A 12,791-nucleotide genomic window follows, 5' to 3' on the forward strand; every position below is an offset into this window, starting at 1 on the left:
CAATACCGGAATAACTAATTCTGACATAACTTATCTCCCAACCAAACAACCTCCTTTTGTTCTTCTTGTCCCTGTAGCAAGGACACTTGTCTTTGAGCACCTAAGCGCACTTTGAATCACAAAAATCTTCTAAAAATGCAACCCCATCTCTTTGTTCCTCGCATTTATATCTAGTCAGTAGAATGTATCTGCCCCTACATACAGGCTACATAGCTTTAGACCATTCTATAAAGCACCACCTAACAGACAAAGAACATACCGGAATACTTATCATTCTCCTTCATTAAATAAATATAAGTACAAAAGAACTTCAATTGCTAAAGGAAAATAATGAACATATTGGAATAAACTCAATAACTCATTGAATATATTAGAAAAATATTATGACCATGCAAATTAGTTTTCTCTCAAATTCCTATACTAGTAAACCAAGCTTTCACTTAAAAGTTAAAAGTGAATGACTATGATTTATGCAAATAAAATTTTACCAGGAATACAGCGCAAAGATATTTCATAGTGCCAAAAATATTCCCTCCAAAATGAGGGGTTGTTCTGACTTTATATTTTTATAGATGATGACCTTTAAGTATAAGGGAATTGTCATTTCCATTCAAAAGGTTAAGAGAGTATAATTTTTTAACCCTTAAAGATTAAGAGGATAAATTAGATTTTACTCACACACACCAGAAAAAAAAGGCACCAGAATTTTAATATGGAAACCCCTTTTGCATTAGGAACGGAAAAAAATCATCAGCCGAGAACCAAAGTAATCTACTAAAAACAATTATACTTAATAGTACTAACTACTAAGTAACATACTTAAAAGACTACTACACGTTCAAAGAAAATTATACTTAGTAGTACTAAGTAAAATACTTAAAAAATCACTACACATTTAAAAGAAAAAACTTTATTTTAATTTTCTGGCATCACCGTAATATTCCTCACTCTCTTTTCCTCTAAGACTTTCCATTACTGTATATGTAATATTCTCAATCCTGTTTCTAATCATGTAATAAAAAACCTCCTCTGTTTATAGCAGTCGTGGCCTCCGAGTTGAGCAAAGAAGCCCCAACCACATACTTCATCCCTTGGCCAACAAAGATCAATTTTGTCCACACAACTTGATCAGCAAATATAGGCACATGCCATATTTATTTTGCTCTACAATGGATGGACCCCACATATTAATTTTAATTGTTAAAAGAAAAAAAAAGGTGCCCATGTCTAAAATCTCAATATATATCGTTTTCTTCTCTGTATTCATGGCAAGCTGTTGAAGCTGCAAATCTCCTCCTTTTTCTGAATTGAAAATTCAGTTGGTTTCTAAGTCAGTATTAGAAAGGCTGCTCTTAGAATACTTAGATATATCAAAAGTTAGATTTTGATCACTCTAATAAGAGTGGTCTCAATTCAAAGATTAAGTGCCGTCTTATCATTGGCGAAGTAATAATACAAAGTACAGCCACCAGATCAAAAGTAAGTACTAGTAAGAATATTCTTTTGTTTCTTTCCCTTTCAAGAATATAATTCATTGTCTTTTAGTTATAAAGGGAAAGTTGAGCAGAAATGGGGTGAGTGACCCATGAAAAGGAAAAAGGACGTAATTGTTCCTATTGTTTCGCATTAATCAATGGGTACAATACGAACAAAAGTGGTCTAAACTTAGGAAGCAAGATTTACGTACTTTTATCGTATTCCAAATTTGTTACAGATTTGTGTCCTATATATAATACTTAGATTGTTTTAAAATAGTAATTAAATAACATTTTTAAGATGTAGACATATATATATAGTTTAATAACTTTTTGATCACTCTCATGTTAGATTTAATTCTTGAAATTTTATCGATAAATAAAAGGTAAAATAAGAGTAATAGATAAAAGAACATTATTTCTTATGAAGATTAATTTTCTCAGCTATGTAAAACTATATTCTCTTCGTTTCAATTTATATGAATTTATTTCCTTTTTAGCTCGTGCCAAAAAAGAATGACCCCTTTTTTTATTTGAAAACAATTTACCTTTATGCAATGATTTATAGCCACACCTCATTTTACATCACAAGTTTAAAAGTTTTCTCTCTTTTTTTAAACTCTGTGTCCAGTCAAATGGGTTCACATAAATTGAAACAAAAAGAGTATTAAATAACTTTTTTTAGTTAAAATTTCACATATTCTAAAATTACACGAAGATTGTTGTAAGTTATAATATCCTTATTGTTAAGCAACACATGGTCAAAACTCAAATGTTTCGTACTTGAATCTAGAAAACACCATGTGGCAAATATAGTGAGACAAAGGTAGTATTAGTCTACTTTTTGGATAAAAAAGTGATAGTACGAATTTTTTGTTAACTCTCTATGTATATAAGTTAAAAATTTTTACTAAAAATTTATTTCAAAAGAGTTAAATTAATATTCATTATAGTATAAAGAATTTTTACATTATCACGTCACTTTTATTTATAGTAACAGATGATCTGCCTTATTTTCAACATTATAATTTATGAATTATTACTTTGTACATAGTTTTGAATGACCCAATAGCGTAAAAATATCTGACGTGATACCATTTAAATATTCTAGTACTAGTTCTTCGTCTGCTGCTTCTCCAGAGGACTTGAGGAGTAGAATTGAGTCATTTCATATGCTAGGGAAGGAAGGTGTATCCAAGAGTGATTCTGCAGAAAAGAAACTTTCATGGCTGCGTTCTCAGATAATTGGTGAAAATATCGATTTTGAGACACCCTTTGGAAAACGTAGGCTTACTTATGCTGATCACACTGCCTCTGGAAGATGCCTTCACTATATTGAAAATTATATCACTAATAACGTCCTTCCTTTCTATGGTAAGTTTCCCTTAGTTCTTCTTTCTATATATACCCCAAAAATTTTACACTATCAGTATCAGTAGTGTAATTTAACTTCTGATTTTACTTTGTGAAGGTAACAGTCATACCAGTGACAGTTACGTTGGATACCAAACCACGAAAATAGTGAATGAAGCAGCAGCCTACGTGAAGAAATGCTTAGGGGGAGGAGAAGAAGATGCTATCATATTCTGTGGTTCTGGTTCTACTGCAGCCATTAAAAGGCTCCAAGAAGTTATGGGAATTGCAGTCCCTTCAATCGTAAGAGAAGAAGTCCTCACAAAATGCTTCCGAAATGAGACAGAAGAGAGATGGGTAGTATTTGTTGGCCCTTATGAGCATCACTCTAACATCCTTTCGTGGAGACAAAGTTTAGCAGAGGTTGTGGAGATTGGTTTGGATGAAAATGGCCTTGTGGATATGGAAGCTTTGAGAGTTCAGCTTGAGTTCTACAAGTCTATGAATAGGCCATTATTGGGTTCATTCTCAGCCTGTAGTAATGTCACTGGAACTTACTCTGATACGAGAGCCATCGCTCGTCTTCTTCACAAAAATGGAGCTTATGCTTGCTTTGATTTCGCCACAAGGTAAGTAACACCGTCAGTGTAAATGCAATTATAATAAAATCTTTATGATAAAGCATTACTTCGCAACCTGATTAAAGAAAATCGAATACCAATTGAAGTAAAGGGTTTCTTCAAACAGCAAGGGGTAGGGTCAATCATTCAATCAAATGATATTGAACATGTTTCCCATATATTCAGAAAAAACAAGTAGATTATTTCTTTGCAAAACTATGCTCAATTTCATATGTAGCAATTCCGCCAAGATCTCTTCGTTAGTTGGGGGAAGTATCCGCTCGAATCGGATGCAAGCTCATTTGTTCGTTTGCCTGCTTGACTAGTCAAGCATAGGTTAATTCATAGATCTTTGGGCTATGATTGTCAAGGAATATAGACTTTATAAATAAAGCCCGAGGATTGTGCTGTAATTTTTTTATGTACATGGGTACAATTATCTCTGCTCCCAATGTGCCTATGATGTAGTGCATGACGGGCTGTTAACTAGTGTGAGTCATCTTACAAGAATAGAGGATGGTGTGGATCATGCAAAAGAAGTATGTATAAAAGTATTTGCCTCCGGGAGGAATCCTAGAATCTTTAGATTCATTGTTTCACTCTGATAGTAGTATTGACGGTGTCAATGCAAAGGAAATGAATACATTTACATATTATAAAATCCTATAAGTGAACTAGATAAAACAGAATCTTGTACCGGATCTTATGGAGCATGCTCATGTACAAACATGCTTATCATAGAAAAGTAATTTCGAAATGAAATGAGGACCTCGTATGGAACGGGCACAGTTCTGATTCTCTCGCAGGAGAGAAATCGAGAGTCTTAGATGAGGAACCCCTTATGATATGTGTATATGATGTACTTAATGTGTCCGAGCCTGCTCCATAGATGTATTAGAAATCATACATTGGGACGATTATAAGGCTAAACAAATTGCTTATGCTCCACGAATAGAGGACTGTGTTAGTTGTAAGAGGTGTGAATCCACCTGCTATCCAGAGGCGTATCCAGTTTGAGGGGTATGGGTTCACGTGAACCCATAGTCTTTTTCCTAAATCATGTATAATGTCATGGGCTGCTTTCCATCATCGACCCATGACCCCTTGGACGCGCCCCGTGGCGTCCCGGCAAGCCTCCCAACGCCTAGCGCCACGGTCGGCCCCGTGGTCTCGGCAGCGCCAAGTGACAAGCGAGCATGCGCCTCTGTCGCCCCACCGATAATCAATGCCAGCGCCCAGCGGCTGGCCAATGCCATCAGTGTCGCGCGCACCGACAATGCCGCGCGCACAAATCATCATGTTGCCATCAGCGCCGCACACCCAGACTGTGCCCTGCGCGCAGACCCAATGCCAAGCACCAGCGCCCAGCCGCTGGCAGATCCAAATAGTGCCGCGCGCGCCCACAGCAATGCGCGCGCAGACCCTGCTGCTCCAGACAAAGTTGCTGCCATCGGACTTGCTTCCATAGAAGACTAAGTCCTTTTCATTGTAATTATAGAGTAGTTTTACTTCATTCATTTTCAGTGTGCTTCTACAGCTTTCTTAGGTCAACTCATGTAACTTTGGTTTATTTTTTTAAGCATTATTAAGGGGGACCAAAGCATTCAAACATTCAAGCATTCAAACAATTCTCTGTACTGGTGTCTCTCCCCCCCTGACACCGCATAGCATCTTGTAATAGCTTTCATCATCATCATCAATACAATCATCAGCTTTCATCATCAGTTGCTCATTTTCCGCTGCTCAATTGAACACGACATTGGTTTTCCCGTACGGCACTGACAATCTAGTCTAGCGTACGGCGAGGACCTCAGTTGGCGCATAGCAACCGCACTGACATCGGTTGCTTAGCCTTACGTCGCCCTTCCAAAGAACATCAGGAAGGCGCTGCGTAACAGTTGGTATCAGAGCCTAGGCTCGACATCGGACGAGGGAACTCATTGGCATCATCATCACCATTTCTGACCATAGTGAATCATGGGGATCGACTCACGACCCTAGAAGAGACGGTTGACGCATTACGGCCCATCGTGGATACGTTGCCTGATCTAAAAACCAGCCTAGTGCAAAGGTTGGACGACCTGGACCGCAGAATGCGGCAGGCCGAAAATGACATTGCAAACATCAGTCAAGACTCTGAGGAAGACCGGGAAACGGCTGCCGTCGAGGCAACCAACATTCATGGCAAATTCGAGGACCTCCAACAGGAGCGTGCCGAGGATTTAGCCCATCGGGAACTAGAGGCAGACAGACTGACAGTCATGCAGCAAACCATAGACAACTTGACAGGCCAGCTCAATGTTGTCAATGCTGCACTACAAAGCCTGCTCAAAGGGGGCGAAAATCACATCAGGGGTGCCATGAACATTGGCCCCATTCCACAAAAGCTCAAAATTCCGGAGCCCAAGCCATACAACGGAGCCCGGGACGCTAAAGAAGTGGAAAACTTCATCTTTGACATCGAACAATACTTCGATGCCGTTGGACATTTGGAAGAATCCAAAAAGGTAGCAACTGCTGCCATGTATCTTCAAGGCGATGCAAAACTCTGGTGGCGAGTCAAATACGAAGCCATCAGGGCCGGTGAAGATACTCTCCAGACATGGGCAGAACTGAAGGCCGCCATACGCCTGCAGTTCTTCCCCGAAAATGTGGAATACAATGCACGGAGAAAGTTGCGTGAACTCCGCCACACCAGGTCGGTGCGGGACTACGTGCGTGAATTTTCCGCACTCATGCTAAACATACGGGATATGGGGGACAAAGACAAACTGTTCGCATTCATAGAAGGTTTGAAACCTCATGCTCGTATGGAACTGCAAAGACAACGGGTAGATACCCTACCCAAGGCCATTCAAGCTGCTGAGTGCCTTGGGGATTATCAGTTGGAAACTCAGAAGGATAGGACCCAGCCGCCTGTCCGAGGGGGATACAACGGGAGCCAACCTAGCAATGGTGGCCCCAACAGAAACGGAGGAGATCGAGGTGCATCCAGATCCAAGACTCCTACCTCAAGCAGTAACACTACTGCATCAGTCAACAACCATCAGGGGAGAAATCCCCCATCAGAATGCCGTCATTGCGGCGGGGAACATTGGAACAATCAATGCCCCAACATACAAGTCAATGCTCAACAAACTGTTGACGATGACGACACAGATGCCGACGACCCAGACAGCACCGATCAAGTAGGTGCCTTCAACGCATTTGTTGGCTCCATTCATGATACCTTGGCGGGAACCAGTACTGGCAACCCCAAGAAGAAGGCATTCCAAATCGACAAGAAAGGGAAAGGAAAGGCGGACGAGAGGCCTCCCACATCACAAAAGAGGACCTTAATGTTCGTTGACATGAAAGTTAACGGCCGACCTATTCGGGCATTGATAGACACGGGTGCTAGCCACAACTACCTGGCCTCAACTCAGGTGCAACGCCTCGGTCTTGCAGTGCAAAAATGCAAGGGTCGTGTCAAGGCTATCAACTCTCCATCTCAGCAAGTGAGTGGAATAGCCAAAGGAGCGCCAATCCAGCTTGGCCCATACAAGGGAATATTCGACCTACGCATAGCTATCATCGATGACTTCGAACTGATAGTAGGATTGGAATTCCTCAGGCAGACCAACACCATCCCGGTACCATTTGCCAACACACTCCTAATGATGGGAGACAACGGGGCCAAACCCCACACCATACCGTGCATATCCAAGAAGATGGCCGCTGGAAACATCACGGCCATGCAGTTTAAGGAGGGAACCAACAGACCTGAACCCACAGTTCCGGCTGCCCTCAACATCATCAAACAGGCATCACATCATCGGGGCCCAACAGCTCATGGCGCCCCTCATTGTGTGAAGACTGGCCAAGCATTCCCAAAGGCCAAGTCGGATCACCCAGCAAAAGCGGGACTCTTGGAGCCGCTACCAGTCCCACAGAGACCCTGGGAAAGCATTTCCCTGAATTTCATCACAGGGTTACCCAAGGTCGGAAATCATGCAACCATCATGGTAGTAGTAGACTTGTTTTCCAAGTATGCTACCTTCATCGCAGCCCCACAGAACATGTCGGCAGAAGCAATAGCTCGACTCTTCTTCTCCCATGTTGTCAAACATTGGGGTATGCCCAACAACATCATCAGTGACTGCGACCCACGCTTCACTAGCAAGTTTTGGACCCAACTCTTCAGTTGCCTCGGATCCAAATTGAGTTACAACTCAAACCATCATCATCAGCAGCAAACACATGATCAAACAGACCGGTTCAATGACATGCTGGAGGAATATCTCCGCCAATTTGCTACCGGGTCACAAACTCATTGGGTGAAGCTTCTGGACGCTGCTCAGCTGTGTTTCAATTCTCAAAAGTGCGCTCATACAAACAAAAGCGCTTTTGAAATTGTTACCGGACAGCAACCGCTTCTCCCACATAATGTGAATGCACCAACCATACCATCATCTCATCGAGCTGCCAGTTTCTCCACAGAATGGGAACACACTTTGAAGATAGTGCGGAGCTATCTTATCAGGGCCCAAGACAGGGCAACGAGGCATGCCGAACAAAACCTTCACTTTGCCCAACATCAAGCAGGGGACAAAGTGATGGTAAGAACCCCGAGGCGGAACTTGTTTGCAAAGAGGACCCAAGATCCTCGCCTATTGCCAAACCTCATCGGACCTTTCTCCATTGAAAGGCGCATCGGGAAATCCTCATACCAGCTGAACACACCAGCCTGGTGGAAAATCCATCCAGTCTTCCATGTCATCCGCCTCGAGCCAGCTCAGAAATGCATGGAAGATCATTCAGAAAGACATCCCACAGCACCGAGGGGAACAGACCTCCCAGCCGTCAAGAGCCTGACCAATCATCATCATCCTGCAGGTAAGGCTCCGAGGACGTCGCCAACTCAGGTGGGGGAGAATGTCATGGGCTGCTTTCCATCATCGACCCATGACCCCTTGGACGCGCCCCGTGGCGTCCCGGCAAGCCTCCCAACGCCTAGCGCCACGGTCGGCCCCGTGGTCTCGGCAGCGCCAAGTGACAAGCGAGCATGCGCCTCTGTCGCCCCACCGATAATCAATGCCAGCACCCAGCGGCTGGCCAATGCCATCAGTGTCGCGCGCACCGACAATGCCGCGCGCACAAATCATCATGTTGCCATCAGCGCCGCACACCCAGACTGTGCCCTGCGCGCAGACCCAATGCCAAGCACCAGCGCCCAGCCGCTGGCAGATCCAAATAGTGATGCGCGCGCCCACAGCAATGCGCGCGCAGACCCTGCTGCTCCAGACAAAGTTGCTGCCATCGGACTTGCTTCCATAGAAGACTAAGTCCTTTTCATTGTAATTATAGAGTAGTTTTACTTCATTCATTTTCAGTGTGCTTCTACAGCTTTTTTAGGTCAACTCATGTAACTTTGATTTATTTTTTTTAAGCATTATTAAGGGGGACCAAAGCATTCAAACATTCAAGCATTCAAACAATTCTCTGTACTGGTGTCTCTCCCCCCCTGACACCGCATAGCATCTTGTAATAGCTTTCATCATCATCATCAATACAATCATCAGCTTTCATCATCAGTTGCTCATTTACCGCTGCTCAATTGAACACGACATTGGTTTTCCCGTACGGCACTGACAATCTAGTCTAGCGTACGGCGAGGACCTCAGTTGGCGCATAGCAACCGCACTGACATCGGTTGCTTAGCCTTACGTCGCCCTTCCAAAGAACATCAGGAAGGTGCCGCGTAACAATAATAATGTTATATTTCTTCAAAATTACTTAAATATATGTGTGTGCACTCATGCTCAAAGACTCTTATGGTATAATTATTATTTGGTGCACCTTTACAAGTGATATTGTGGTTCAAATCTCACTCCGAACGGTCTTGTTTTCAGCATGGAGTATAAATATATGTAAAAATTACTAAAATTTCAAAAATAATATAATTTTGAACCTATAATTTCAAAATTACAATGGGTTCATGATAAAAGACAAAAGTTAAACCTGTCAAATATAAATTCTAGGTGCACCTCTTTACATCAGTGCACCCATCCTCTTGAAATCCTGGATCCGCCTCTGCTGCTATCATAGGTTAAACTACATTTCTGGTTTACTGTATGTAATTTAAATCCTATTTGTTGTCCTATTTCTACATATTTCCAGTTTTGGGTATATATTCTTTAACCATTTGTTCTCATCTTGCAGTGCTCCTTATGCAAAAATAGACATGAGATCAGGAGAAATAGACGGGTATGATGCTGTTTTCCTTAGTTCCCACAAGTTTCTTGGAGGGCCAGGGACACCAGGAATCCTTTTAATGAACAAGGCACTCTATCTGTTGAGAACTTCACCTCCGTCAACTTGTGGTGGTGGAACTGTTGATTTTGTCAACCCCTTTTACGAAAAGGTACGTCTTTTTAAAAGTGGATACATCTTAAATAGCGCTATAAAAACTATCTTCCCTGCGTAATTACTTCGTTCAAATTTTGATAAATAATGGATTGCCCATCTACCCTTCTCGAGAAAAAATCACGAATACCCACTTTTACGGGTGCCATCTGAAAATTAGCCACATTACCCAAACTAGTTGAAATTTAGCCATTTTTTCATGGGAAAATAATATTTGGACCAATAATTACCCTCAACTTAAAAAGCAGCAGAGACTCACTTCGTCATCTTTTCCCCTTTATTTGAACTTCAACACCCTGTCAAGGAGTTCAGTTTTTGTATCTTAAAACTCCAGGACATTGTCCTGGAGTTCGAAACTGAAGAACAAGCTAAAAAAGGACATTATCCTATAATTCAGTTTTGTAACTTAAAACTCAAGGAAACTTTCGAAGCCGAAGAAAAGCTTTCCCAGTTCACCAGAGTTGCTTTAGACTAAGATGTTAAGGGTGCGGATAGCACAAAAACGGAAGCTAAATGATGCTACTATAAAGTGAGGTAGCAGCAATGAGCAAAAGAAGCTGGGATGACAAAACCAAGTGGCTGCAGGTGAAATACTCAAATGGGTGCATTCTCATTTCTCGGTGTTGATTAATGGTGGCAAAATGGATAAAAAAAAAATAGGTTGGATAATGAACTTTTTAAATATGGATAAGATCCATATTATCCACTTAAAAATGAATAATCAATGGGTTTAACTTTTACATTTACAAAGTCTCAAACTGACGGTCCCTCAAGTTTGAAAGACTAGGAATTCTCCCAGAAATGATTATATCCAAGAAGCCATGGATATCCATATTATCCGTCGGTTAACCCATTTTCTATTTGTATTGAATATGGATCGGGGCGAATATTTTATCTGTTTTCAATCCGCCCATATCCGATCTGACCGCTCGTTTGTCACTCGTAGAGTTGATAATTGTTTCAGCATAATATACTTCACTAGACAGCAAAAACTAAAAGGAGAAAAAGAAAGGGAACAAACCATGAATCTGTGTAAAAATTGAGCAAACAAAATGAATTAAATGAAAGTCTTGTTGGAAAGGACCTGAAGGACTTGTTGTCATTGCTTTTTATCGATGCAATCAGAAAATATTCTGGAAAAATCTTGAGGACACTGTCCTGGAGCTTTAAGTTGCAAAAACTGAACTTCAGAACAATATTCTATAGTTTCACTTGCGCCCAAAAAGTGGCTAACCAGAGCTATTTTTACATACTTCTCCAATTAAATAAAAGACTTTATAGGGTTCGAACCCATGACATGCACCTAACCCACACGAACCCACACGAACCCACACTCTTACCCACTAGACCAAAGCCCAGAGGGCTGCTTTTGTTTTCTCTCTCAGTTACAAAAAGGCACTCTGCATGGGGCAACACCATATCATCCCGAATCTTTTAAGAACAAAAACTATGAACATCAAATTAGATTATGTAAACCAGACAACTTTTCTCCGGTTACTATAAAAAATGTTGGACAAGATAAATTATATAACTAAGTGACCCATCTAACTGTTTTTCTTCAGAAAATGTTTTCTGTTTATTTTCTTTTCTTTTCAGCTCAGCTCGAAGGATAGTTACTTGATTTATGATACAATTACCAGGATACAATCTATGTGGAGAACATTGAAGAAAGGGAGGAGGCTGGAACACCACCAATCATCCAGAAAGTGAGAACAGCTCTAGCATTTTGGGTGAAAGAGTTCATAAGTCACAAAGTAATTGAAAGAATGGAGCGCAGCTACATTGAACTTGCACTAGAAAGGCTTCTCCCAAATCCTAACATAAGGGTTTTGGGAAATGTAACAGCCAAGAGACAAGCTGTGGTTTCTTTTCTCATTTATACCACAACTTACTCTTCATCAAGTGATAAGAGTGGTGAAAACAACAAGCTTTACCTATGGAGAGAGACAGGGAACAAGAAAGGCAAGCCTCTTCATGGCCGTTTTGTCGCTAAACTGCTTAATGACTTATTTGGTATCCAGGCTAGAGGAGGGTGTGCTTGCGCAGGACCCTATGGACATACCTTACTCAAGATTGATGAGCCTCAGTCACTTGCCTTAAAAGCTGCAATCGAGTTGGTGAGTCTACACTTTACACATATGTATCTTAGGTAGTTCACTAAGTTTTCTAAATTCCATCTCTATATGGAGGGCACATTTGGTTAGTAGATTGTTGGGTACACTATAATTGAATTTCAAGGTTTTAGACATTCAGTATTTATTTGACATTTAACAGGGCTATACTGGAGTGAAGCCGGGATGGACAAGGGTCAGATTTCCCTACTACATGTCCAAGGAAGAATTTGAGTTCATTATAGAAGCAATAGAATTCATAGCGATTTATGGACAGAGGTACCTTCCAATTTATCATTTCAACTGGAAGAGTGGTGCTTGGACTTTCAAAAAAAAGGCTTTCGGGGAGACACTCATTGGGAAAGATCAAAATTGCCATTTTTGTGGCTCGCCAATGAAGGGATTGAACCTAGATTGCCACAACACAAAAAACCACAACCATGGAGAAGGCATCACAAAAGAAGGCCAAATTTGCAGGTATGCAAAGTACCTTGAGACAGCCAAGCGCATTGCTGGCCACCTTCCCAAGTTCCCGCCTCAACAGTCGATACCTGAAGAAATAAACCCTAATCTTGTACCATTTAGAGTCTGAACATTGTAAATCACATCGCTGAACTTATACTATTGGAAAGAGAATGTTTGTTCTCATTCTCCAATATGATCGTGCAGTTGTCTAATCTTTGGTAGGGTAAATACAAGTGTTATTATATGTAATAAACTAGAAGAATAAGATGAGCTAAACTATATTTTAAAGATTTTCTTTTTTCTTATGATTGTTATGAAATTCATGTTTAATCCATTAGAAACAGAATGTTCATTCTCATTGT

General features: G+C 41.1%; 1 protein-coding gene across 2 annotated transcripts; it reads left to right on the plus strand.

Moving 5' to 3' along the window:
• Positions 1–1,262: 1,262 nt before the first annotated feature.
• Positions 1,263–12,734, plus strand: LOC104086208 (uncharacterized). Of its 2 annotated transcripts, none has more exons than XM_018767336.3 (6): positions 1,263–1,479; positions 2,587–2,849; positions 2,947–3,457; positions 9,650–9,851; positions 11,494–11,970; positions 12,128–12,734. In XM_018767336.3, exons 2-6 carry the CDS (start codon positions 2,648–2,650, stop codon positions 12,554–12,556), a joined length of 1,821 nt encoding a protein of 606 aa, XP_018622852.1. In that variant the 5' UTR covers positions 1,263–1,479; positions 2,587–2,647; the 3' UTR covers positions 12,557–12,734. The 2 variants fall into 2 exon arrangements, with proteins under 2 accessions (XP_018622852.1, XP_033509295.1); XM_033653404.2 differs by having other exon boundaries at positions 2,616–2,849.
• The last annotated feature ends 57 nt before the right edge of the window (positions 12,735–12,791 follow it).

Source organism: Nicotiana tomentosiformis, chromosome 5 (genome assembly GCF_000390325.3).
Source record: "Nicotiana tomentosiformis chromosome 5, ASM39032v3, whole genome shotgun sequence".
Lineage (NCBI taxonomy): Eukaryota > Viridiplantae > Streptophyta > Magnoliopsida > Solanales > Solanaceae > Nicotiana > Nicotiana tomentosiformis.

Bases quoted from the DNA above. Each gene is read 5' to 3' on its own strand.
- LOC104086208 (XM_018767336.3), top strand. From the start codon at position 2,648: ATGCTAGGGAAGGAAGGTGTATCCAAGAGTGATTCTGCAGAAAAGAAA. The intron at 2,850-2,946 runs GTAAGTTTCCCT...TACTTTGTGAAG, and splicing joins TAACGTCCTTCCTTTCTATG to GTAACAGTCATACCAGTGAC. The intron at 11,971-12,127 runs GTGAGTCTACAC...GACATTTAACAG, and splicing joins TAAAAGCTGCAATCGAGTTG to GGCTATACTGGAGTGAAGCC.